The sequence below is a fragment of the Grampus griseus genome, assembly GCF_964374135.1.
Source record: "Grampus griseus genome assembly, chromosome: 6".
NCBI classification, from domain to species: domain Eukaryota; kingdom Metazoa; phylum Chordata; class Mammalia; order Artiodactyla; family Delphinidae; genus Grampus; species Grampus griseus.
The window spans coordinates 17,875,541-17,903,515 of record NC_139000.1 but is presented as its reverse complement, the minus strand read 5'-3'; the positions used below and the strand labels follow the sequence as shown (position 1 = coordinate 17,903,515).

The 27,975-nt window shown below is 49.3% G+C and overlaps 1 protein-coding gene across 1 annotated transcript in view; it reads left to right on the top strand.

Annotated features, from left to right (window-relative positions):
• Nucleotides 1–27,975, top strand: part of PAPPA (pappalysin 1) — a gene marked incomplete at both ends in the record, with an annotated part of 250,394 nt that overhangs the window by 18,695 nt on the left and 203,724 nt on the right. The window contains one exon of the mRNA XM_082655786.1: nucleotides 13,395–14,457. Within this exon, the coding sequence (XP_082511912.1) occupies nucleotides 13,395–14,457 (1,063 nt within the window). The remainder of the gene's footprint in view (nucleotides 1–13,394; nucleotides 14,458–27,975) is intronic.

The window sequence follows — 27,975 nt, the reverse complement described above, 5'->3', positions numbered from 1 at the left end:
GAACGCTCTTCCCACCTCCGTGCTTTATAGCATTTAGTTTCCCCCTGGACCTTGCAGGGCCCTGGGCCTCCTCACCATCGGTCTTTTCTCTATTCCAGAGTCTTTCAGTTCCTGAACATCTTTTACAGCCAGAGAGGAAATACTAACCTGTCTGGGTCATCGATCTACTTGTTTCTACGGTTTTCTGTTTAAAAAAAAATTGTCACCGATTCCAAACTTTCTATTTAAAATCCCCTGAAGATTCCACGGGCGTCTTGAATTAAAAGCTCAGTTCATTCCATGCATTCAACAATTGTTTATTGGCTCTACCTTGTGTCAGGTCCCAGGCTCAGCACTCAGAGTGTGAATTCACAGGAGATAGAATACGTGCACCTCAAGAGTTTATGTGAGAGGCTATCAGAGGTGGAGAAGAACTTAGAGATTCACTCTCCACTCTCTTCTAGTTGAGCAGATGAGGGAACCAAGCCCCGGAAGGTAGATGATATTTCATCAAGGTCAATTAGAGACCAAGCTTAAGGCTGGGCTAGATCATTCTCCACCTAGCGGAATAAAATTGAAATTCTGAAGTCCCAGGCAGCATCTAAATACCATTTATCCATCTGGAGTTTTAAAGAGCTCCTTTGAGTCATAATTTATGATTTTCTAGCAGATATCAGAACAATAGAAAATTCCTATCTGAAAAGTCTATCAGCCTTCTTTTCAAAATTTTGCTTACATTCCATGCTTTTCGTGGTAAGTCTTTAAGGCTGAATGGCTCCAGATTGCCAATGAGCATTGGGCAGGGAGTCCTGAGATAGGAGTCCTCGTTCTTTCAGCTCTGTGGCCCTATCGATAAGAGCATCATGAAATCCCTAGCTAATGATCCCTACCCCCATGGACTCTTTCTCAAAACCCACCAATGATTCCCTATTGTCTATGGAATAAACTTCAGATCTCTTGGCATGGCGCTCGCAGCCCTTTACAATCGAGCCTTAGACGCCCCTCGCTGTCCCATTTCCCTTTACGTGCACCGTCAGTCCCATCAAAAGCAGATGTCTTCATCTCCAGAGTCATCTTCCGGTGACTTCACAGCTCTTGCCTTTGCTCATCCTTCATCTTCTGTTAGAGGGTCTTTGCCCAGCCTCCTCCCCGCCGCCACCAAATTCCTGTTCCTTGTGCAAGCTCAGTTCTTGTGTCACTCGTCCAAGAAAACTTCCCGGAGCCTCCTTGTCTGATTCAAGTGTTCCCTGTGCTGAGCTCTTTGGCTACACCTCTACTAGAACTTACTCGATTATGCTCTCTTTATTTATAATTAAAAACTCCTTCTCGTCCTCATGTAGTCAGTGTTCCCCGGCTGGGCAGCATAATTCAGAACTTAAGTGTGTGAACCCTTGAGACTCATTGCCTGGCTTTGAATCCCATCTCTGTCATTAGCCAGTGAGTTACTCGGGCTCGGGCAAGTTAGTTGGGCTTCTCTGAGTAGCATTTTTCTCACCTGTAAAATGGAGATGACAATACCTCCCTGCTCGGATGACTGTGAAGGGTTCCTGAGCTACTCCACGCAAAGAGCTGAGCACAGAGCCTGGCGCGCAGCAAGTGCTCAGCACACATCAGCTGGCGTTGCCCCCTCCCTGCTTCGGAGAGTAATTCCGGACGGCACCAGCCCGGCAAAGCAGGGATCTGCCTGTCTGGCCGCGTCCCTTCCTTATCTCCCTTCGCCATCTCTCTCCCTGAAAGGCTCACCCGTGACAGGGTGGCCGGATGAGGTGATGGCAGGCTCGCCCCAGAGAGGAGCTTTTGTTTCCAGAGCTCAACCCATACTGTCTGGGGTGCGTTTTTACATAACTTGCTGTGGGCCTCTGTCACTTACGAAATTTACATCATTTGACTCTCTCACGTGGGAACCTTCCCCGTCCCTTTGAGCTCCTTGGATTGGCCGCAGGTGCTCTCTACCTCTTCCGATGCTGTTCTGTAGGTGCAGACCCACCTTTTGTAGAGATGGACCCAAGCCCGACTCATCCATTAGCTGCAGTTGGCACAGTGCCTGAGGTCCACAGTACTTTCAAGGGGCCCATAAAAATGGCTTAATTTCTTTTAAAATCAGAAGAAAAAAGCTAATATAATAATAATATATATGTAATAATGAATCCACCCTCTTGATTATATATATCTTGATACCGATACAATCATAAAATATAATTATGTTTATTTAGAGAGGAAGGAAAAAGTCCCCAGGGCCCATGAAAGTCATGATCCCAGCCTGAATGAAAGGAATTTGCCCAAGATCGACAGTACCTTAGTGGCAAATCAGGACAAATGTTCATGTCTCATCACTCCCGATTTAGAACTCTTTTCTCCCTGTGTTTAAGAAAAGCCCTGGAAGTGATTTCACCACAGTCTTCTTTCACAGATGAGAAAAGGAGGCCAGAGAAAGCACGACTTGACTCAGGCCACACAGCTTAGTCATATAGCAAACGGCTTTCCCGACTTTTGTTTTATACTTTTTATTTTTGGGGGTGCATCGGGTCTTAGTTGCGGCATGCCGGAATCTTTCGTTGTGGCGCGGGCTTCCCTCTAGTTGTGACGCGTGGGTTCCAGGGCACGTGGGCTCTGTAGTTGGCCGCACGCAGGCTCTCTAGTTGACGCTCTCTAGTTGAGGCTCAGTAGTTGTGGCGCGCGGGCTTAGTTGCCCCACCGCGTGTGGGATCTTAGTTCCCCGAGCAGGGATGGAACCCGCGTCCCCTGCATTGGAAGGTGGATTCTTTACCACTGAACCACCAGGGAAGTCCCCTTTCCTGACTTCTCGTTGTTCTTTTTAGTATTTTACACAGCCAACCTAATGCCCACCCATGCCAACCTCCTGTTAGATGGATGGAAAATTTGAGGGCCAGGAAGTAGAGGGGCTTACCCAGGGTCACAAGGTTGCCTATCCTGCCTCCAAGTGAGGACTGTTATTCCAGTATTATAAAGATGGGTCCGAACCTCAACATCTTCAAATTGGGTTTCTTCACAAGTCTTGGCATGTATTTCATTTGTTCATTAATTGGTTCATTCACTCACTCATTCATCCATTCAACAAGTGTCTATTGAAGACTAATGTCCTAAGCACCCTGTGAAAGCTCTAGATTCAGAGTGGTAAACAGATACGTACTCTTTACCCTCTCAGAGCCTCACTTTCCCCACTTGTGTGAGAAGAATCACAGTTTCTTAGAGAGTTCTGGGAGAAGCAAATGAAATAATTAAGATCCTTTGTACACTTTAAAACTCCAAAGAGTGTCAAGAATGCTTCCTGTATTGTTATAATTGGCAGAGTGTATAATTAATATGGAGAAGATTAAGACATTGACTGTATGAGGAAATAAATATTTAATTAAAAAACAATTTCTGCTTATGCTTATCCATACACAACAGAAGACATTGGTTAAGCATCTGGTTTTGGAGTCAGAGAGCTGGGTTCTAATGCTATTTGTGTTATTACAAGTCAAATGACCTTTGCCCCAGTCAATGCAACTCTGAGTCTCAGTTTCCTCACCCATAAAATGGGACCAAGAGAACTTATCTCGTAGAGTAGTTATAATAATCCAATGAGATGACGCAGATAAAGTTCTTGGCTTTGAACATGACACATCATCAGTGGTGGCTCTGTTTATTTCTCAGTAGGTTCATGTGGCTTGGAGTGGCATTAGAACAAATCAGAGTAATGATCCTAGGGATAATGTAAAGAAGCAGGTGTGGTAATAATAGGTCTCCCTGATTGCATAGTATCAACTCCTATTGTATCTATGTTGCCTCAACAGAAGGACTGGCATTAGCATTAGGGAACAGCAGGTCTCTCACCAGAGAGTATAGGTCAATGCCTCGAATGTCTAGCCAGGGCTTGATACAGTGGATGCCCGGTGAATATGTGTTGAAAGAATCGGTGAATGGATAGATGAATAAATCAGGCAGGACTCGGGGATTTTGATTTATGGGAAAGAAGAGCCAAGGATTGCACGATGGAAAGCCTCAGACACCTCTAGGCTCTCTTGGGGTCAAGGGTACTGAATAACTCTGTGGGTTCCTGCAATCCAGATCCTGTACCACTGGGTGGAAAGGAAAGGGAGCTGATTCTGGCTCACGCTAGGTGAGCACTGAGAAATGCCCAAAGGTGCAAAGGCCTTCTGCAGGCGATCAGAAGCTCTCTGATTCTGGAAATACGCACAGTCACTTGTAGAGATGTACAGGTGATTCAAGCAGGAAGTTGGGTGGTAAAGGTCACGTAATGACTTTTAAGGGAACCTCCAGTCCCGACTATGCCTGATTCCATGAATGCGAAGAGTAAGGGCTTGGGGCTGCTGTGAGGTGTGAGGGTGGCAGGAGGCTTCGGTCTTGACGGTTTTCTGGGAGGCAGTGCCGTTGCCTCTTAGGGTTGGTGAGTGAGCAGGGAGAGCTTAGAGGTCCTCAAATCACTGCAAAGACCGAAGGTAGGCGCTGTTCTCCAGGGCAGCTCCAACATCAGCACCGCTGAGTCCACCAGGGGCTGATTCGTGCGACAGTAACTTTTGACGGTGAACAGATGAAGACGCGTGACTCTTCCTCATCCTCCTGTCTTTCTGTCCTCTTCATCCTCTACCCCCACCTCCTCCTCTTTCTTCTTTGTCTTTTTCTCCCTCTCCTCCACCCACTTCCTTTTTCTAAGTTGATATGCACCAATTTCGATGACACTGTGTGAAAAAGAGAGCGATGAACACGTCTGTATTCCAGAGGACAGTGTCGGAAAGGTTAACGTTTAACAGCACAGAAGAAGGGGGAAAAAATGTTCCCGATTCTGAGGAAAACGAACAGCCGTTTATTATCAAAACCAATTAAAAAAGTGTAGCTAACATTTATCATGTGCTATGCAAATGAGTGTTTGTATTCTCGTACTAAATCCTTAAAATGTCACTACGCCTTAAGTACTGTTATTAGCAGGGAGGTGAGGGGGTTTTGCCCGTGACTACATAGCTAACAGGCAGCAGAGCTGGGGACTGCACGGTACAGTGCTTAATGCTTGGTATGTTGCCAGAGCCCACGTGCCAAGTCTGGGTACATTCATTATCTCATTAGTTACCCCTACAACCAGCAGAGGTAGGTAGTATCATCCCCATTTTACAGATGAGAAGACTAATACAAGGAGAGATGCCTTGACTTTCCCAAGTCACACAGCTAGCGAATGGCAGAGCCAGCATTTGAATGTACATTCATTGGTCTCTAAAACGCTGACCATTCAGTTTACACAGAGCCTGATTCCATGTGAGCAAAGGAGGCCGACTGGCAAGGAAAGATCCAGAGGGAAACACAGGGGCACCTTGAGCCCTTCAGAGCACTTTGCCATCCCAGGCACGTTATATAAGTCTGTGTATTAATACAGCAAATGGATTTTTAGGAACCCTTGGACATATTCTTGTTAACCTTGCCTTACATCTGAATGGCCTTAAATAGTTTACAAGGAAGTATGCGTACATTTATCTCCTTTCTCTCTCAAAAAAGACCTTTGAAGTATATAGGATGAGACTTTTTAATCCCTGGAATACACATGGGAAAACAGGCTCAGAGAGCTGAATGAGCTCATCCAAGGTCACACAGCTAGTAGAAAAGTGAGTGTCAGGGGGTTTTCAGGTAATGGTTCCCAGCAGGGAAGAAAAAAGAACACAGGCAGAGGGCAGACACGGATGCTACCACGGACGCTGGTCATGCTGTTCCTCCTGGACCTGCAAAGGCAGATGTGGCCCCACCTATTCACCTGCACGGCCAACGCACAGGAGGCGCCTGAGCTAATCCTGACCTTGTGAATTGCTCCGAAGGGTCACCCTTGATGCTCCAGCCTCTCTCGCACCAGGAGACAGGGATGTCCAGAACTCAGTAGAGTGTGGCTAAGCCTCCAGCCAGGCGTTGATGGGTTTTATGCCAAGCCCCCTCCTTCCGCTGAGCCTAAGAGCAGGTCCTTTGAGCCAAGGTGGGCCTGGAGGGGTGAGGATGCCCCTCAGGTGCCCACCTCGGTGACGCCGCAGCCCTCCTCTGAATGCCTGGTGCCGCCGAGTCCTCCAGGGTCGTTTCGGTGGTCCCCCCCCCCCACAACTGAACCAAGTGCGGGGACCATGGGTGTACTTAACCCAAATCTGTCTGTTTTAATCACCCTCCTCTAGACAGATAAAAGCTTTCCATAGGATTGCTCTCTCAAGCATTGCTCTGTGGCTTTGATACCAGCCATTAAATCATGGAAGGGAAAACAAAATGAAACCAAACAAAAAAAGGACCAGCTCCAACCTTTAGCTTTTAATTTTTTTAGCCTCCTGAAAGAAACCAGATTGTTGACCTAAATTCCCCCCTTTCATCCCCACATCCTCTCACCTCTGCTCGTATCCCCCTGGCTGGTGTTCCACAGCTAGTGGACCCCCGTAAGTTGGAGGGCCTGAAATGGCCTTCCTTTCCCTCCTCCCTGCTCGTCCATTACCTTACATCTCCCGCAGTAGGAACCAAGGCTGGGACGTCTGAAGGACTTGCGATCTCAGAGTCACAGGGAGTCTGAGATGGAAGGGACCTTTGGGGCCATCTGATGCAACCCTCCTATTTCACAGGCAGGGTTTGACGATGCCCTGGGGGGGGGGGGGTGCTGCTTGCCCGTCGACCCACAGCAGTGAAGTGGCAGAGCTGGAACACAAGAACCTTGACCGTGGGCTGAGAGTTTTTCCCATTGAAGGAAAGCATGCTGGAAGAGAGCTCTGGCTTTAGAGTCAGCCCGCCTGTGATCCAGTGCTCTCTAGCTGGGATCCTTGGAGGGAAATCACTTAGCTTCTCTGCACCTGTTTCTTTCTCTGTCAAAAGAATATCAGTAAAGCCCACTTCACCGGTTTATTTTGAGCACTAAATGGGCTGTCTGTGCTTAGCAGAGAGACTGCTACCTAAAGGCGTTTAGCAAATTCTTGTTATATTATTATCGTTACAGTTGTCCCTTGGTATCCACAGTGGATTGGTTCCAAGACCCACCACAGATACCAAAATCTGCAGATGCTCAAGTCCCTTATATAAAATGGCATAGCATTTGCATATACTCTACACACATCCTCCTGTATACTTCACATCATCTCTAGGTTACTTATAATACCTTATGCAATGTAAATGCCAGTGCACAGCGAGATCCCCATAGCTGAGGTCCTGCTCATCTGTGGGGGAACTGAACTTGAAATCAGGAGTCTTGAATTTCAGTCTTTCCTACCACTTAGTGCTGTGTGACCTTGGACAGGTGACCAGACCCCTCTGAGTCTCAGTTTTCTCATCTGTAAACAGCACCTATTATACAAGGTGCTGTGAGGGTTATGTAAGACACCTTGGCCCAGAAGCAGCTATGTACACGCTCAACGCACAGCAGGGGCTTCAGAAGTGCACATTCAAGCTGGAATACAGAAGCATCCCTCTCTTGAGAGGAAAGTTTCCTGTGTGGTGACGACACCACCCATTTTCGTATCCTCCTAATACACTTTGCCCTGCTCGCAATAGGAATCGAGTTAAGTTGAGGCAACGTGTTGTAACCAAGAAGGATTCTGAACTGGGCACGAGGCAGTGAAAGATTTTAGAGAAGTTTCAATGGGAGAGCTTAAAAAACTTGTTGAATGGTTGTATTATAGTTCGCTAAGGTTACCATAACAAAGCACCACACACTGGGTGGCTTAAATAGCAGAGATTTCTCCTCTCACAATGCTAGAGGCTAGGAGTCTGACCTCAGAGCGCCTGCAGGGTTGGATTCTTCTGAGGCCTCTGTCCTTGGCTTGTAGATGCCCATCTTCTCCATCCTATGTCTTCATATTGTCTTCCCTTTGTAGCTGAATTTCCTCCTCTTACAGGGACAGCAGTCATAATGGATTAGGGCCCACCCTAGGTGACCTCATTTTAACCTAACTATCTCACTGAAGACCCTATCTCTAAACCAGTTCATATTCTGAGGTACTAGGGGCTAGACTTCCAACATATGAGTTTCGGGCGGGCGCGGAGGGGGGCACACGTTTCAGCCCATAACAGATGGAAAAGAAGATGGCAGGCAGCCAGGCGTGTGACGGCAACCTCGAAGAAAAGATGAAGAAAAAGAACATTGCAGTACAGAGCCCGGACATTGGCACAGAGCTGGGTCAGAAACCAACAAGCAAGGAGGCTAGTGTTGGAGGTTCAGTTGCTGAAGGACAAGGCCAGGAAGGCATCTCAAACTCCAGATAGACCACCAGGCCTAGGCGAATCTTGGGTCCCAGTGACGTGCGACAAGCCAGGTAGAACAGATGAAGCACTGGTAATAAAGGACCACTGATTCTCAGTCCATTTCTTTTAGGTCCAGGCAGAAGAACGACACAGAAAGCAGCCTCCTGGCTTGCAGTTCAATTCCACTTGCTTGTGTTGGCGCTGCTGAACTTACAGAAGTATTTTTGGAGGGGGGGCGTGTCCTCAAACAGCCCACAGTAAAGTGTTTGGCACTTAGCACTTAATGCAGTGATGCGATTAAGAACCTGGGCCTGGGAACCCTGTGGACGCAGATTCTAAGCTGTGTTGCTTTGGACAAGCCACTGCCTTTCTGAGCCCATGTTTTCTCTGCAGAATGGGCTGCGTTGATAGTTGTGAGGATGAAGTAAGAGAATTAAGCACTTAGTAAGCACGGGTGCTTAGTAAGTTTCTAAACAAAGGGTGATGTGCTCTTATAAGGAACACAGCAGTAGAGAAGTGTCCTTCCTTCCCTCCCTTCCTTTATTTTATACTTTCAGTGACAGACTCTATGGGGCACCTGCAAGGTACCAGATGCTGTGCTGGATGCTGGGCATTTAGAAATGAACCGAACAGACATACTCAGGAAACAGACATTGAATGCGTAATTAGGGAAGTGATGAGGTTTTGGACCGGGAGGAGGAAGATTTATCTGTACCCGGGCTGGAGTGCTGCAGTCACACAGCACTGCCCTGGGGTAGTGACATTACAGTGGCCCTGAGACGGTGACCCCACGGCCCATGGGATTCTCCCAGTATGGCCCTGGCATAGGTTTTGGGAGACTCCCTACAAGCCTTCTGCCTTTGGACTTGCCTCCTTCATATATGCTCTTCAACTCGGGGGTGAGATGAGACCAGAAAGAGGCAATAAAAATAAATAAACATCAAGCTTCGGCTGGAATATGAAGCCCTTTTCCCAGGAAACCCAGCTGCAGGAAGATAGGGACACATTAGAGAGGCCAGCTGACCAGGGTTCAAGCGACAGGTGGTGGTCACGAGACCCAGGGCAGCCCCTTTCCTGGTCTGGGCCTCTACTTCTCCATCTGTGCAGGTGCCCCAGTCACCTCCTTGGCTGGCGAATGGGCTCTGGCACTTTCGCTGCCTGCCGCTTCCATGTGCTTATAGCTTGGAGGCAGGTTCATGCTAATTCGATGTAGATGGTGTGCAGGATCGCCTGTGGCCTTCCGTCTCGCCCCCTGCGGATGCATCCCCTGAGATCAACCTCTGGTACCACACAGACGGTGCCGACTTCAGACCAACTCCCACTGTTTCTTTCACTGTGTCTCTCTGTCTTCCTGGAGAACCATGGGGAAGGGTGGCGTGGAGGTGCGGTGGGGTTCACCTGTGTCTTCCGAGGGCAAACGCTCTTCCTTGTCCGGGATGGAGACACACAGGGCACGGTCCTCCAAGCGTGCAAAAACTGGCAATGACACGAGGCGTCCGATTCAAAGCAACACGTGTTTTTGAAGCGTCTCCTGCTCACAGGGAACCATTCTAGCAGCGAACAAAAGAGCTCTTAAATTGTAGCGGGGCGATCATGTACTCCTAGCCCCTCCTTTTTCAGAGAAGGGAAATGAGACCTGGCAGCATGAGAGGTGGTGTGACTTGTCCCCAGGCAAGGTCATCCAGCAAGCTGAGCCCAGATCTCTGGTCCCAGATACCCCGTTCTGGGCTGGTGATACATCAGTGCCTCCCTTCCAGCCCTCTGAAATGTGACTACTGTTGATTACGTTATTTTTGTACAGAAATAAATCCCATTCACCACTACACCCCACCCCCATCCCTCTTGAAGTTCAGTGATTTCCTTTCACCACTAACACTCCAGGTAAATATTTCCCTCTGAACTTCTGAAGCCGCTGCTTCAAGGTCCTCATTTCCCTTAATGTGCTTCCTCTTGGTTCCACTGAAAAGAGAGAAGAGAGGGTTCTCTTTGCCCTTCCTCTCTGCTTCCTGGGGCTAAGCCACCTCTTGGTCCTTCGCTCCGTGTCTCAGAGTCTAGCCTTTCTCACTGCTACCCTCTTATCTCTCAACTGCAAACGGAGGTGGCCAGAGCCCGGGTCCCCAGCCCCCGGGAAGGTCCTGAACCTGAGGGCACCCTACAGATGTGTAAACAGTTTACCTTGCTAACCCAGCCAGCCGCCTTCCAAAGGCAACAGGAAAACCAGGACTGAGAGAGAGAGAAAGAGAGAGGGAAAAGGATCCTGTTTCAGATGTGAATTTTCTCATTAGAAGAATTTTCTGTTTAAGGGGGAGGGGTTGGCCAGGGGAGGAAGAGAAGGTGAGCTGAGAGGTGGGATGGGGGGCCCAAGAGGGGGGTGCTCCAGGGGCCTGTGCGCTCCTGCTTCCCGTAGCCAGCGGCAGACCTGGGGGAGCTCATTCCAAACCTGGAGACAGAGCTTTGGCCTCGGTCAGTGGGGAGGTAGCTTTTAACATGCAGGCCTCATAATAGTAGCAAAGCCAAAGGGGGTTTATGATTTCTAAGTAGAGTTTGCCAGTGGATTTGAGGAGGACTTGTGCTTTGCTGAGCCCTCATCCTACCAGCTCTTGATGTATCAGTCAAGATGCCTTTAGGGTACCCTCTCTCTCTGGTGTTTCTGTATTTCGTTTTTAGTCATTTTCTACTTTTCATCCTTGACATCACTCCCAGACCCTCCAGCATCTTAAAAATGAACTCCCATTTGGACAGCCACTGTACGCCAAGGGTAGTAGAGCCACTGTGTCTTTTAAGTATGACAGCATACGTAAAGAGAGGTACAGATGAGGGAATTAAGATCCGCAGAGGTGAAGCGATCTGCCCCCGATGTACGGCCGGTAACTGCTGTCATCAGAATTACCCGGAGTCCAAAGATCCTGCTCTTTCTACCTGACCAAGAACACACTCTGTCTTCTGATTCTCTCTGTCCTTTATCCAGGGAGACATACATCAGTGCCTTTGATTCTGTTTGTCCTTTTTCTCTTCTCCCACTCCGTTTAGAATCATTCATGTGGTCATTCATGAGACACTTGCTGAGTGCCTGCTGTGTACAAGGGAATAGTGCAAGGTTCTGGACAGGGTACAGATGACCCAAACAGAGCCGTCCCTCTCAGGAAGCATCCAGTCTAGGGGAGACTCCAAAACCAGAGAACAAGTGTCTAGTTTCCAAAAAGTAAAATGAATTCAGAGGAGAGAAGGATTGCTCCTCAGAGGACCATCAGGGAAAGCTTCTTGGTAGAGGTGGTTTCTGTTTTGGCCATTGGGAAGCTTGGGAACAGAAAATCAAACTTAACCAAACATGTGGGGGGAAGCTCATTCAGTCCCCTCCTTTCCCAGGTAGAGAGCCAAGACCCAGAGGAGGTACTTGCTGCTTCGTCAAGGTGTGAGAGCAGGTTGATGTTGGAGGAGACCCTGGCCGTTCCGTGAAGGATTATAGGGCAGGAGTGGTGGTCGGAGAGGTGTAGGCAGACTTCTACCGTCTATGTCAGCTGCTAACAGAGAGAGTTACACAAATTCTAAGGCGCCAGTGACCACACAGGAGTGCAGACTGTGTGGGCCTCCTCTACCGATTTTGCTGGAAGCCGGCTGTGCTCATTTCATGAGTGCTAATGGCAGGTGCACACTCAAAGTTATGGTGACCGCAACAGTTCTCCAGCTGAAAGTAGGGACTGTGCTTCTAAACGAGCATCTTTTATTCATTCTCCTGTTCCTCTCTTTCTCCTCCCACCTGGCCTCATACATCATCCAACACTTAAAATGCACTCTTAATTAGAAAGTCTTTCCCATCCAACTGGCTGTCCATGCCAAGGACACTGGGTATATTCCAGAAAGACTGGGAATGGGGGTTGGTGAGTATAAAAATAATTAGATCCAGAGAGAATCTGCTAAGTGACTTCCGGAGGTTCCCAGAGTAAGTCTAGAGATGTCTGGCTTGGAACTTTCCCAAACACCCAACTAAACCTTGGGACACCCCCAGGCAGGTGGTTTGATCCAGATAGATCCCTGGTGGCACTGATGAGGGAGAGGGAGGTACCATAGAGTTAGTCCCTAGGACAGTGGACCCAGGGTCCGATGGATCTGGGATCCACTTAGCAACCAGTTGACCTCAAACCCATCCATCTCTCTACTTCCTTCAATTTCTGTTTCCTCCTCTGTTAATATCAGCACCTTGGGGGTGCTACACGGATTAAATGAATTAATGCATACACAGACCTTAGCACAATGCCTGACCTGCGATAGAGGCTTGGAAGATTTTGCTTAATGAAGGCATCCCCAGCATCATTTTATGTTAAGAGGATGCTTTTTATTTTTTGAAATATTAGCATTAGTGTTAGAGAAAAGCAGGCTTGAATTGGCTCTCAGGAAATTTGTCAGTGACTCTACGTAACCTAACAAATGCCTTCCGTTCGCTGGGTCTCAGCTTCCTTACCTTTCGAGCGAAGGAGTTGCAAGTGTTTAAAAACCTTTCCAGCTCAGATAGTCCGCCTTTCTTTGGGGGTGGATGTCGGGGCTAGCCAGGACTCCTGTTACAGTTAGAAGCTTTACTAGTAGCTTTGCAGCCCTCGACCCTCACTTCTCCAGGGAACCTTCCCAACAAGCCACCACCGCTGATAATTGATGAGTGCTGGTGGCTGATGTGCGCCCAAAGTTGCGGTGACGGTAGTCAGAGCTGTCCTTCTAAATGAGCATCTTCTATTCATCCTCATCTCTTTGATTGTTCTCTCACCTCTTCCTCTCACCACCTATGTCATTCTACACTTAAAATACGCTTTTAATTAAAAAAGTCCTCTTCCCCATCCAACAGTTTTGCAAAATCAAAGGTTTTCAGATTTTAGTTATTATCACTGTTGTTTTCTTTAGCTCAAGTACCTATTCTGCAAACAAATATCTTTCTTGTATGCCCCATACTCAGAACCAAAAAAAGTGAAACCACATGGGTTAAAGTTGTGGTGAGAACCTCCCAAAGGTAACTCACCTGTGTTCTCCCTTCCTCTAGCCCTTGCCTTGCCCTAGAGGTGGTCCCAGAGGTTTGGCTAGCCACTGCCAGGATCCCACTGAGCACGGTTTGAAAACTTCCTGGTCTAGGACATCCTGATATAAATTTTATCAGAGAGAAATAATTTACCCTCCTCCTTCCCCCATCCTTTATTTATTCATCTTTCTCTTTTGGGGCCACATAGGGCTATATGACAAATGTTCTTATGCCTCACGTGACCGAGGATGGGTCGTGGGCATTCACACCGTCAGTGACCAAGGCAACAGAGACCCACGCTACTTTTTCTCCTTGAAGACAGACCGGGCCCGGCAAGTGACCACCATCAATGCCCACCGCAGCTACCTCCCAGGCCAGTGGGTACACCTGGCTGCCACCTACGACGGGCGGCTGATGAAGCTCTATGTGAACGGTGCCCAGGTGGCAACCTCTGGGGAGCAGGTGGGTGGCATTTTCAGCCCACTGACCCAGAAGTGTAAAGTCCTCATGCTGGGAGGCAGCGCCCTGAACCACAACTACCGGGGCTACGTGGAGCGCTTCAGCCTGTGGAAGGCGGCCAGGACGCAGCGCGAGGTCCTGCTGGACATGGAGACCCGCGGCCTCCACGCTCCTCTACCTCAGCTCCTCCTGCAGGAGAACTGGGACAACGTGAAGCGCGCCTGGTCCCCCATGAAGGACGGCAGTAGCCCCCGCGTGGAGGCCAGCGGCGCCCGTGGCTTCCTGCTGGACACGAGTCTGGAGCCTCCTCTGTGCGGGCAGACGCTGTGTGACAACCCCAAGGTCATCTCCAGCTACAACCAGCTGCCGCGTTTCCGCCGGCCCAAGGCGGTGCGCTACCGCGTGGTCAACCTCCACGACGATGGCCGTGAGAACCCCACGGTGAGCCGCCAGCAGATCGATTTCCAGCACCGGCAGCTGGCCGAGGCCTTCAAGCACTACAACATCTCCTGGGAGCTGGAGGTGCTGGAGGTGAGCAACTCATCCCTGCGCCGCCGCCTCATCCTGGCCAACTGCGACATCAGCAAGATCGGGGACGAGAACTGCGACCCCGAGTGCAACCACACGCTGACGGGCCACGATGGCGGGGACTGCCGCCACCTGCGTCACCCCGCCTTCACCAAGAAGCAGCAGAACGGGGTGTGCGACATGGACTGCAATTACGAGCGGTTCAACTTCGACGGCGGGGAGTGCTGTGACCCCGAGATCACCGATGTCACCAAGACCTGCTTCGATCCCGACTCTCCGCACAGGTAAGAGCCGGACTCCTCCCTCTTTTGATCCCTGCGCGGCTCCCGACGCCCAGTGGGGTTGCGGGAATCTTCCAGTTCACCCAGAAGATCGACCAAGTAATCACAGGGACTGTGCCCCTTACCAGCATATTTACGGAGCGCCTCCTGTGGGCTGAGGGAACTCTTAGGACCCTTCTTTGCGAAGGGCTCAGGGTCTGAACCGGGCCACCTGGGCTGAGGGCACATATCCGCGTCATAAAGAGCCGTGCTGTCCAGTGCTGTAGTCACTGGCCACGTGTGACGGTTTACATTTAAATTAGTGAAGATGAAATGCAGTTTAAAATCCAGTTCCTGAGTCACACCAGCCACGTTTCGAGAACCCAGTAGCCGCCCGGGGATAGTGGCTACCACACTGGACAGAGGGATAGGACCGCTTCCGTGACCGCAGAAGGTTCTGTTGGGCAGTGCTGGTCGAGCTGGGATTGGCTGGGGCCAGACAGACTGGGTTCAGGTCTATTTCCTCACTTTGTGACCTCTTACAAGGTATTTACTCATCTGTAAAATGGGAATCAATGGTATCTACTTTGTCAAGCTGCTTTGAAGATTGAATGAGGGCACGTAAAGCACGTGTCTCTTCTAGGGGCTAGCAGGTTATGTTACCTCTTAATAAGCGTACGTGTCGTTGCTTGAACAATGAAAGGTAGCATGTGCCGTGTGTACAGGAGGTCAAAGAGGAACAGCTGACTGGCAGCCTGAATATGTTGGGGAAGGCTTAGGTATAGTTGGACACCGGAGATCAAGTTGGGGGAGAGAGGAGGACACTCAAGGCAGAGGAATTTCATATACTGCTGAGAAGAGGGCGGAAAGGGGAGTCTTCTGTCTAATGCCTGACTTAGCCTCTGCCTCGCGCTACAACTCGGACCAGCAACCCCAAAGAAAGACCCAAGGGGGAGCCATGAGTGATCTGTATTTGATGTGGGACTCAGGGGAACTAGTTCTAAGCCAGAGAGACAGTCCATATCAACTTTCCTGATTTCCCAGATTCACGCTGAACTTTTCCATTCTGTCCAACTCGCAGGACCCTGGACTTGCTGATGGCTCGAACACATTTGCCGACCTCTGCAGGTTTTCTGCTGACTCTCCTCTTTATGTCTCTCTCACAAGAGCAAGGGCCTCCCATGCATAGACAAAATACCTATGTGCAAAGGAATGACGATGTTGGGAGGAGAATGTCGTGCCTGGCACCAAGCCACAGAGCACGTCAGCTCAGCCTCCTGGCACCGGGCGGGCCCCTGGACTCTCACCTTGGCTCAGAGACAGGAGCAGCCCATGTGGGAAGAAGCCTTGGTGTGTGGCCAGTTCCTTCGAGGTCACAATGCACTTTCATCTCTGCTCTCATTTGGGCTTTGACAGAATTTGATGAGGAAGACTAGACAGGGTTAGCATTTGCATTTGACTGATGGGGAAATAGAGGGCCTTGGAGAGTGAAATGACTCGGCCACGGTCCCAGGTCAGGAAAGTCATTTGGCTAAATCACAAATGCAAGCCTTTCGAGATTAATGCAGCGTGTGCGCTACTGAGCTAGACCCCAGGAGTTAACTGGTGTGCCCAGGCAGAGTGGGCGGGGGGGAGGCCTAGGGGCCAGGAATACTGGAAGTCATTCACTTATTTGTACATTTATTCATTCATTCGTTCAGGCAACAAATGTTTATTCAGCACCTACCAAGTACTAGGAAGGTGGATACCCTCATCCCTGCTTTGCTGAAGGAAATCCGGGATTCAGAACACGGAAGGGATTTACCCCTTAGCTGAGGTCACTCAGCTAATAAACAGAGAGCTTGGATTTGAATCTTGGTCTGTTGACTCCAAAGCTCCCACTGAAGGGTGGGGGTGGTATTTTTAAGTCCAAGGAACAGTAAGAGGCAGAGTCAAAGGACAGGGCTGACGGGCAGGGTGGCTTTCCTGAAGCCTTGGGAGAAAACTGCTGAGTATGATTGAGTCAGGACCAAGGGCAGCTGGCCTTTGTGGCGGGCACTCTGTGCTTGGATGCTGGGGCCACGGGACCCCAGGTCCCAGATAGCTCACAATCAGCAGACAGAGCTGGCAGGCACCAGCGGCCTCGTCGTTTCTAAGTCACGGGGCCCCACGCCTAGAATGTCCGTGAGCAGCCATGTGCCAGCACTCTGCCCACCATGCCAGGGCCTGTTTGTTTGCTGGCTGGAAAGTCATGTGTCCTGGGTGAGCCCCAGCGGGAATGTGTCATCTCCTGATGGAGCTGGGGTGACAACGTTCTGGCTGAATCAGCTCTCCCGTGTGCAGAGAGAAACCTGTGGAAGTTTGTGGAGAAATACTTGCTTTGTGACTCAAAAAAAAAAAAAGGGGGAGGGAAGGAGGGAGGAAGAAAGGCAGGGAAGAAGGGAGGGAGGGAGGGAGGAAGGAAGGAAGACACCTGTAATAGAAAATTAGATTGACATTGTCTAGGTGATTTTTTTTTTTTTTTTCTGCGGTATGCGGGCGTCTCACTGTTGTGGCCTCTCCCGTTGCGGAGCACAGGCTCCGGACGCGCAGGCTCAGCGGCCATGGCTCACGGGCCCAGCCACTCCGCGGCATGTGGGATCTTCCCGGACCGGGGCACGAACCCATGTCCCCTGCATCGGCAGGCGGTTTCTCAACCACCGCACCATCAGGGAAGCCATGTCTAGGTAATTTTTAATGAAGAGCTGAACTTATCTTTTACCCAAGATGTACTCCTGCGTTGCCCGCCCCCCTCAATGGGTAAAGACAATAAAGACAATAATTCAGTTACTACTTCTCAATCTATGGTGAAGAACCAGTTTTGTTTCCTACGCGTTGCAAACCAATACTTTTGTAATATACAGAAAAAATGAATTGCTATAAAATGAATTCTTCACCCCAAGTATGGTGAAGCGTTGTCGGAGTTCTCCAAAAGTTCCTAAATGCCTTCTCTCCACTTCTGTACTTATTGTGACATAGACTCGTGAGAAGCAGTTCGTGCACTGCTTACTTTGAGTGGCGCTGATGAAAATTCACCATTCTGAAAATTTATATAACGGTTCCCTTGAGTAAAATAAGACCCACCAGTCATGCAGCTGGGCAGATGGGCAGACTCCATCAGAGAGTTACCTACTCTTCTAACACGTTTGAGCTCATTCTTCATCTACTAGTCCTTGGGTCCCTTAGGCCACGTTCTCAGGAGTTCATGTGTTACAGGGGAGCACCCAGTCCTAGCAGACGGCTGCAGAAGACATTGAAATGGTGTCCAGTGTCAGACCTAGGAACGTCCTCAGAGATCAGTGGGTCCAAATCCGTTTCCCCCATAGAGGGGAGCTGAGGCCGAAGCTCCCATGGTTCATTAGTGGTCAGACTGGGGCTAAGATGCTCTAGATTTCTAAGTCCTGGTCGTCTGCCATGGCACAGCTTCTCAGAACTACCCTGACATTCTTGCCATTCCCAGTACCTGCCCCCGTCATGTTCTGTCCTTGCTCTCTTCTTCCCTAATATCCCTGAGCGTTTGGGGTTTTTTTGTTTTCGTTTTTGTTTTTGTTTTGTTTTGCGGTATGTGGGCCTCTCACTGCTGTGGCCTCTCGCGTTGCGGAGCACAGGCTCCGGACGCGCAGGCTCAGCGGCCGTGGCTCACGGGCCCAGCCGCTCCGCGGCATGTGGGATCTTCCTGGACCGGGGCACGAACCCATGTCCCCTGCATCGGCAGGTGGACTCTCAACCACTGTGCCACCAGGGAAGCCCTCCCTGAGCATTTGGGGTTATGAAGTGCTGAGTGAGTGAGTTTGGAAGAGAATCGGATAAGGGCCTTGGGTTTTCATGAGCCACTGCAGAGCTGTTAGAGCTACACTGGCCATGAGTTTTCCTAATTAAGGACAGCCAAGTGAGGATGTGTACAAAGAAGGGGACTGGGGCTGCGAGGGCCCCAGGAGCCGTATTGTATAACCACTTGAAGATGTTTGGCTTGGATGAGAAAGTTCTCTCAAGGCCATGACCATAGGGCCATAACACATGTACTTCAAGTCTCCAAAGGCCTGTTCTATGGAAAAGGGAGCAGAATCATACTATATGGTTTCTAAGCCATGGCTGGGACCAAAGTGATGCAATTACAGGAGGCAGCTGAGTAGCAGCTAATGTCATCCCTGATCAGAATGGTCCTGCCTGGGGAGTGCTTCTCTGCAGGTGAGTGATTTTCCTTCCACCTGAGGCATGCACAGTGAGGTTGTAGCCAGGATTACAGCAAAGGTGGAGAAGGTGGCCTTGATGGTCTTAAGGTTGACCACTGCACAGCCCAACTATTTGCTGCTGTCTTATTCCAAGTCATTTTAGGGAATTAAATGGTGACTGTTTCTATCCTCTCTAACAGGCATTTATTGGGTATATATAGCCCTGAGAGCCTCTCTCCTGTTCACGGGGGAATGTTGCAACAAGCGGGCCATGTTTCTCACCATTGAGAGGCTTCCACGTTCATGGGGAACTCGTATTCAAACATGAGAAACTCTGATCTGTCGTTTTAGAGACACACAGTGGGTCAGGAGACCTAGAAAGCAGAGGTGTGTGCTGACTAGGGAAGACAAGGCAAATCGGCTGGAGGAGGCATGATTTGAGTAGTCATCTGGGAACAGACAGCACCGAGAGAGAGAGAGAGAGAGAGAGAGAGAGAGACAGAGACAGAGACAGAGACAGAGAGACAGAGACGCAGTCTGCACCAGTCAGGGTCCTAGCAGGAAACAGATGGCGTATTCAGACGGAATAATTCAGTAGAGTTGAAGGAGGGGCTATTTGGGAGAACAGTGCAGGCAGGGTTCAGCACAACCAGCAAGGCAAGGGGCAAGTACAGTGGGGACCCATTTCCATCCTTGGCCTGTAGAGGCAAGAGGAGGAAGTAGTTACAGAACCCAGAGAGAGCGGCTGAATGGCGAGGGTGTCCTGGCGGCAGCTGGGACTCTGAGCAGAGAAGAAGAGACAGGCTTCCGCCCCCCCGAGGCCAGAAGGGAGCCAGAGACGTAAATTTTACGTGATCACTCTTCCACCTTCTAGTCTCCTGCCAGCGCTTCCCATTGCGGAACCACACTGGAAGTCATGAGGCAGAGGCATCTGTCGATGAAACACCAGGAGGCCAGCCTCCCAAGGGCACAGAGCAGGGTGGAGAGGGGTAGGGAGTGGATGTGGGTGAGCGAACAGAACACGACCAGAACGCAGAGAAAGCCAGTCCACGCAGAGGGTGCAGCCAAAGCAAGGAGGAGGGGCTTGGAGAATAAGGAGTCATTCAGTATGGCTGGGACCAGACCATAAGCAGAGAAGGGTTCAATTTGTCTCATGGAAAACTCTAGCCAGCCTCTCTCCCCCCGTTCATTTCCTTCTTATTTTCTTCCTTCCCTCCCTCCTTCCTTTCTTCCTTTTTTTCTTCTTTTCTTTCCTCTATAAATACTGGTCGAATGTTCCTTTTGTGTCAGCCCAGTCCCTGCTCTTTGGGAGCTCACCATCTAGTGGATAAGACAGATGAATAAACACACCACTGCCATCACTGGTATGAAAGAAGGACCCCCAGTCTGAGCCAAGAGGAGCTGTTGGTGGGGGGAGCATAGGTCTTTTTATCAGACTGGACAGTTAGAAAAAGACATTCCAACGAATCTTGGCCATTCTCTACAGTAGTGGAGAGGAGCCAGGTAGGCAGAACTTCATCTGCAGCCCTTAGAAATGTCTCCAGACAAGTGAAAGTGTACTTCACACATCTTTTTATAAATGAAATGGAAAACCTGGATATTAAGAGAAATCCCCAGTATCAGGAAATCCGGGGGCAGCTGACACTTTGGGCTGTACACACCCCACTGTGGGAAGGTGTTGCAAAACACCCACCAAGTTCCTGCGTGGACCCCTCCAGACTGCAGGCTCTGGCGCTGTTAGGTGAACTTCACCTTTGTCCTTGAACATCTGTTCAGATGGAGTAGGACAGACAGAGAAAAAGAGACTTCCCTTACACCCTGATGGCTCCCAGGGAAACCTTTTCTTTGCCTTCTCCTTATTTTTAATGTAGCAAGGGCATTCCCCTGGGGCCATGCTAATTTTTTTTTTTTTTTTCTTTTGGACCCAAGTTGGCGTTGCTGGCATCTTTGGAAAGGGCTGGAATACGCCCTGAGGCAGCCTCCTTGACCCCTCTGCTGGCGTAGGTAGTCCTCGGTCTCTTCCCCTGCCCCTTATCAGTAGCCATTAGATTCTTTGCCTTCTAATGAGAAACTCTGTTGGGGTCTCTCACTTCTTTTCTGGAATGATCTCATGGAACATACACTTCCTTCTCCCCTGGTCCCTCCAAATCTGGCAAAGTTGGGTGGAATCCAGGACTCTGCGCTGAAAGGAGCAGTGGAGTGGTCCAGCCCATCTTGCTGTAGACACGGAGAGTGAGCTCCCAAAAGAGGCAGCACTGACCCACACCTCACAGAGAGAGTGGGGCCCCGGGATCTCATCTCCTACTCCCAAGGCATTTCAGTCCGCTCCATCGCCTTGACGTCTTAGCCAGCAACTTGAAACTTGGAAAAGATCTATTTAAGATGGTCCTGTGCTTACTCATCGTCCATATTTTGTTAAGGCACTTCGATATCCGAGGTACTGTGATAAATGCCCTAGGGATCCAAGATATAATCTGTGTCCTAGAGGTACTTGTATGCTGTGGTTTAATTACATTTTGTTACCGTCATTCAAGAGATGGCAAGAGAGCAGATGATTCGATTCCAAATGAACCACACAGATAAGGCTTACATGAGCTCTGAGAAAAGGCAGGTTCGCCATGGTTTGGAGAGATTAGGAAAGGTTTTCTGGCGGAGAAGTTTCCAGCGTTCGTAGGCTTTGGAATGATAGAAAAGAGCAAGGTGAGAGCAGAGGGATTGAGGTGGGAAGCTGTGGGGAAGATACAAGAAAGAGGCGGGTCTGCTCGGGACTCCATGCAGGTAGATGCTCCCTTTTGATCATCAGGTTGTAGAGCTCCCACAGTCAGACTGAGACAGAATGAAAGAAGAATCCAGGGGAAATAGATTCGAGCCCTGAGTTGGCAACTTCTTAGCTATGCAGTCTCGGGCAAATCTCTTAATCTCCCTGAGCCTCCATTTCCACATCTGTTGAAAGGGAATGATAATAATATCTGACCGCCAGGATCACACAATTGCCTTGAGGGTCACATAAAATAAAATATCCCAGAAAGAGTTCTGGGAAGAGTTAACCAGCACGCAGATGAAAGAAGGCATTGTTATTTTTTCAGTAACTTTGTTCATTCTTTTCCAGTAATCATGTAAGAGAAATTGCTTGGAATTTTATAATCAGAATATCGGAGTTTATTTAACGTGACTAACGTTCATTAAAGCAATAGCAGGAGTCAGGCCTGGTGCGGTGGAGAAATGATGGGTGTTGGAGACTGACCAGGGTTTGGGTCTTGGTTCCTTGTCTGACCTTGGCCTGTCTTTCAGTAACAGTTGCTGAGTTCTCATCGGTAACAATTGGGTGAGAAGAGCTATCCTGTGGCGTGTCATGAAATTTAAATGGAGCCGTGGTGTGTGACACACCTGGGACAGCGCCTGGCACATAGGAGGTGCTGGGGAAATTTCCGTCCCTGCTCGCATGCGCACGTGGGCTCCTCTCTGCAAGCTTGTTTTACAGAGACTGCAGGCTGATAAAGAAGGTCTGGCTGAAACTGCAATACAAACACTGAGGGCATTTACCCAGATTACTTCCATTCTTAAAATGCTAACTTTTTTTTTAAGGACTGGCCACAGAATTGGTCTCTTTAAATGAAGACCACATAACTTATATCAAACTCATTGAGCTTGCACACTAGTTTACTTTGAAAACACCCCAAATGTCTAACTGTGTTAGAGGATGCATTTCCGCAGCATGGAACGGTCCCAGGCAGCATTGGGATTGGTCATAGTGGGTGGTATGCTGATTTGGTTGAAGTTACTAGATTTTTTGACCACGTCCAGCCCACATGTGTGCTTGAGTGTAGATACACAAACACCCTATCCAGGCCCCCTCGTCCACATGGTCCCGTTTTCTTTGATTCGGTCTGGGCTTCCCTCCTGCTTTCCTTCTGAACAAAGTCTACCTTGACTCACAGGTTCCCTCTGTGACCCTTGTGCACATGTGACTTTGGTCTTTGAGAACAGATGAGGGGGGTGATGGAGAGCAGGGGAAGAACTGCTCGTGGCCCCTAAAGTTGTGTTTAATGAGGTGCTCACGACAGTGACCTATGGGGAAGAAAGGGGGATCAGGCAGCCCAGCAAATAAATAAGAATAAAAGTTTCAGAGACACAGTGGATGTGAATCCAGCCACTTAACATTTCTGTGACCTTGAATGAGTCTCTTCCTTTAGCAGAGACTCAGTTGCCTCCTCTGTAAAATCGGGAATGAAAGGAACATTGGGTGGTTTAGAGGATGCAGTGAAATTACACCCGGTCAACCCTTTGGGGCGGCACCTGGCACTTGGTGAACACTCAGATAACAATGGTTGTTTGGGGATTTCCTGTCTCTGGGAAACCTTCTGACCTCTGACATGCACATCCCCAAACTCCCAGCCCCTCTCAGATCCTGAGCCCCTCACTAGAACCTCCAGGCCGGAGTGGGAGTTGGATATGACCTAATCACTCTGTATTACCAAGGACCCTTTGATTTTGGCTCCTGTAGGTTCCATTTTTAAAAGATTTTCTTTCCTCCAAAAGCCATGCTAAATGCTAATGTATTCACTCTCCAAAGAGATAAGCAGCAGGCCACATGAAGTGTATGCATTTCCCACAAAAAGCAAAGGCACGTCCGGGGTCCCAGGGTCCCATTGAGTAGTTTCCACGCACACGTCCTAGGGAGGGAGCTGGAAGCCAGGCAGGTGCCCACAGCGTGCTCAGGACCCTCTGGGCAGTGTAGGATGGGGCTCGTTTTCCACTAGCTCCTGGGACCCTGGCCACAGCGCACCCATCTCAGAGTTTACACGTGAAAGTCGGAACCTTTTCTCCAGGACACACCAGGGAGGCCCCCGACATGCCAGGATTGGAGCTACTCCCTCTCTCATGCCTTTCTTAGAGGTGTGTTTCCACCCCCAGTTCCCTGGACAGAGGGATGGAGCTTGCGGTGCCCTTTCGAGGGCCTCAGAGGGAGGCAGCCTGGTTTTGTTCCACTCTGGGTTTGGCTCGGTCAGCACCCTCATTTTCCTTTCCGCATCCACTGATGACACTGACCGCTCATGACAGCCTCAGCGCTCAGTCAGACGCCCTTCCAGGTTAGGAAGCAAAGCGGTTGGGGGTGTGAGGGTGGGTTGAACAGACACCGGTACATTTTGTTTCCGTGAAACACATTTCCCTAAATTGATTTCAGCCCGGCTGGTACCTTCACACTCACCGCTGGCCGATTTTCCACCTCCTAAGAGGGAACCCCTCACACCTCCGCTCTCACTTTCTGCAGACACAAAACCACTGTGTGGACAGCAGTGCGTGTCGCTCACGGGTTTGTCTGCAGACCTTGAACAGGCTCCCGTATACCCGTTTTTATGGAAGGGCGTTTTCTTTCTCCTTCCCTCTTTGCTTCTCTTTCTCTCTCTTTTCCAGGTTCTAGGTTGTTTTGTCGGTCTGGTGGTGGAGGGTGGAGAGTGAGGGGATTAGTGTCTCTGTTTCGAGCTTCTGACGTTTGTGATTCCAGCCTTTTTTGAGCTCAGCCAGTCACAGCTGTCAGCCTTGAGCTTGGCTTCTCACTGCTGAACTGTGTTTACAGCCACCGAGGGCAATGGTGACTGCCACTCCAACAAAGCCTGGAGTATCTCAGAATTGTACAGAGGGTGAAAGAGCGACATGAGGGAGTTTGCCTGTGGCTTGGCACGGCACGAGGAAGGAAGTGACTAGATCCTTCCAGTAACTTCGTAGCCAGCATGGAGTAAGTCACTTCTACGACTTCAAATTCTGCATCTGTAAAATGGGAGAATTGGGATAGAAGAGTTCTGAGGTCTGTTCCTGCTCAGACATTATAATTCTGGTACCAGGCTTGTGGGACTGGAGCTAGAGTAAAAAAAGGCGGGGGCTTGGGGCTTCCCTGGTGGCTCAGTGGTTGAGAGTCCACCTGCTGATGCAGGGGACACGGGTTCGTGCCCCGGTCCGGGAGGATCCCACATGCCGCAGAGCGTCTGGGCCCGTGAGCCATGGCCGCTGAGCCTGCGCGTCCGGAGCCTGTGCTCCACAATGGGAGAGGCCACAGCAGTGAGAGGCCCGCGTACCGCCAAAAAAAGAAAAAAAAAAAAAGGGGGGGGGCGGGGACTTAATATTGAAAAAGGTAGAAATGCATTGACGCTCGAGGCATATTAGGGCAATAAGACGGTCCCTACCTTTAAAGTGTTTGCCAGCCCCTGTATCTAATTGAGTACGATGTGTATGCAGAAACACTGAAGGAACAATTTCACTCTGTGACAAGTTGAAAAAAACATCCTACTCCTGTCACTCAAGTCATAGCAGTAGCCTAAGGAAAGAGCCCCACCTTGGGCAGTCTGCATGTCTGCTGTTTTCTTTTCCCTCAAGCCCTGAATGTGGCATCCTCTTTCCAAAAATCAATTTGAATTTAATTCTACTTTCGGCTGCCTGACATACAGTGTCATACTGTCCAGCGTTATTTCCCCATATGTGACGTCTGACTGTCACATGACCCTTTGAGAGCTGTTTCTTTTTTAACCCCTCAAGAGACCCAAATTTGTGGCAGTCACTAGACTTGTGCAAGATAACCCAGAGAGAGCTACAGCTCTTATAACAACTGTATAGTTCTCACTTTAGCTACCTCTGTGATTTGCTGAAGGCTAGGTGATTTGTCTGGGCCCAGACTGAAGTCCAGAAGTTGCCCTATTGACTCGTATTGATGATAATGTTGTGATTCTTGCTCTATCCTCCCCAAATATAAAATTGTTGGGTCAATCTGCACATCACTTAAGTTTTACGTGGCTAAAACTTAGAGCGAAACTACATGGTCTACTGAGATATGCCTGTACCTAGAACTCTGTGGCTGCTACAACTTACAACATCGAGGCGATTTGTCTTTATTTAACTGCACATCAAGCGTAAGACCAACCACAGGGCTGTCAGCAAGCTGTGTATATTCTTCTTAGTGTGGTCAGTTGTATTATTTATCAATTGTGGTTTTGATCCTCCAAGAAGAAAGCCAGGAGGTGGAAAGAAATAGCTGAGGGCCCTGGAACTGTATGCTTCTGTTGTGAAAGCAATAATTCGACATGCAATTATCACGTTACTGTCCTGTTACTTTTGAACACAGCATCACACTTGGACTGTTGGTCTTCCTTACTGATCAGGGGATTCTTCAAGTTTAATGGCTTCTCTGAAAACAAGTAAACTTGGAGTCCCTGGGGCTATCAAAGCGGAGATTGTAGAGCCCCCAGGAAAAGATATTAGGAGAGTGACTGTTCATTCGTGCGTGTGTGTGTGTGTGTGCGTGCGTGCACGCACATGTGTGCACAGGCATGTCTACCATGTGCAGGCACAGTGCTAGGTGCTGGGGGTACAACAATCAGCATTTCACAAGATAGGTGTGATTCTGCCCTCCTGGAATTTCCTGCCGGTAAATAAGTAGCTAGTTGGATAAGTGCTGCTGTGGAGAAGTCCAGGGTGCTGAGGGAAGAGCGGATGGGTGCTTGACTCATTAGGGGTCAGAGTCGCTTCTAGACTGGGTCCGAAAGGATGGGTCATGTTAACCAAGTGAGTGGAGCTGAGCTTTCCGGGAACCAGGTGTTCTGACACTTTGCCTTCTGCCCCAGAAGTCTCTAAAAGCCATTTTGAAAAGACAAATGAAAAAATAGGAGCTGAGTAGTTCCTAGTGAAAGGCATTCATTTTAAATTGGTGTCCTTTACTCTGAGATCATTTTATTGTTTCCTTTAGAGTCCTACTCCAGTACCCTTTATTTTATTACGTGAGGGCCAACATATAGGAGGGTTTCACCTTTTGAATGTTTTGTTTATTTGTCAAAATTAGAAATTGCTACTTTCACCTCATTTTTCTTTTTTTTTTTGTGGTACGCGGGCCTCTCACTGCTGTGGCCTCTCCCGTTGCGGAGCACAGGCTCCGGACGCGCAGGCTCAGCGGCCATGGCTCACGGGCCCAGCCGCTCCGCGGCATGTGGGATCCTCCCGGACCGGGGCACGAACCCGCGTCCCCCGCATCGGCAGGCACACTCTCAACCACTGCGCCACCAGGGCAGCCATCACCTCAATTTTTTAAGATGATCCAAAGATCTGAGGACCTCTCCATTAGCCCACCTTGCCTCTCTGAATCAGCACCTTCCTCTGCTCCTATCCAAATCCTCAGGGTTCTCGATCCCCCCCACCTCCATTATGATCCTATTGTGCAGAGAGCTTCAGGCCAGTGATTTTCCTAAGGGTTGACCTTGACCTTCCATGTGACATGGCAGAGGGCACAGCCCCAGAGTGACAGAGTTTAGGGCAGCAGTGGTAGGGGTGGGGAGAGTGGAGTTGATGTGTAGAGTCTGAGAATCATGAGGGAGGGACACTCCAGTAGGGCCTCATCAGGAGCCAGACCCATCGTTTCACCTCCTCTCACCCCCGCCCCGAATGAACATCACATTGTTCCCCGTGCATAAATGCCTCTCCTTCTCAGGTATTCTCATATCCACCCACTTTTCTGCAAGCCACTGCCAATGCCTTTACTTTTATCCCTCTTCTATCTAGTCTGTCTTCCACATTCCTCCAGAAAGCTCTTTGGAAAGAATGAACCAGATCATTTTATTCTGTTCCATAAAAGTCTGCCAGGATCTCCTTAAAGCTTTCAGGACGTTGTCCATCTTCCATAACCTGGCGTACAGGGTCCTTCCTGATATGGCCGTCGCTGACCCCTCCGGCCTCATCTTGTGAAGTTGCTCCCATGCTCCCGCCTGTGGAACCGCACCAGAAGACTTGTAGCGTCTCAGTCTTCTTAGGCATTTTCAGGCCTCTTGGCTTTCTGGAGCTTTTGCCCTTTTCCCTGTTCCCTACACTTGGTCCAGGGTTTATACACTTGGTCCAGGGTTTATTCTTCCTGTGAAAACCTCAGTGATATCTTGTCCCCCTTCACCTGGATAGGTGTCATTCCTCTGTGCTTCCATCACGTTCAGCACTCCCTCTGTTATAACCCATATCGTAAGAGAAGGTAAGAGAATAGTTAGAGTCTGCGGGATCCAACAGGCTGGGGACCATATCCTGAATTTGACATCTATGAGTGAAAGGGAGGATCTTGGAAAAGTGGTGTCACCCCACTGAGCCCTGGTTTCTTCCCCTGCAAGTTGGGGATACTCATACTTAACACATAAGGTTTTTGTAAAGCTTCAAAGAGATAATATAAAAAAGGACGTCAACAGTGCCGGTGTATAGGAAACTCCCCCAAATGGCAGGTTTTATTAGTATTATCACATTGTGTTGTGATCATCTGATAATTTGTCTTGCTTCCTTCATAAAACTGCTAACTCTTTGATAGTGAAAAGTGTTTCTCATTCATATTTTATGC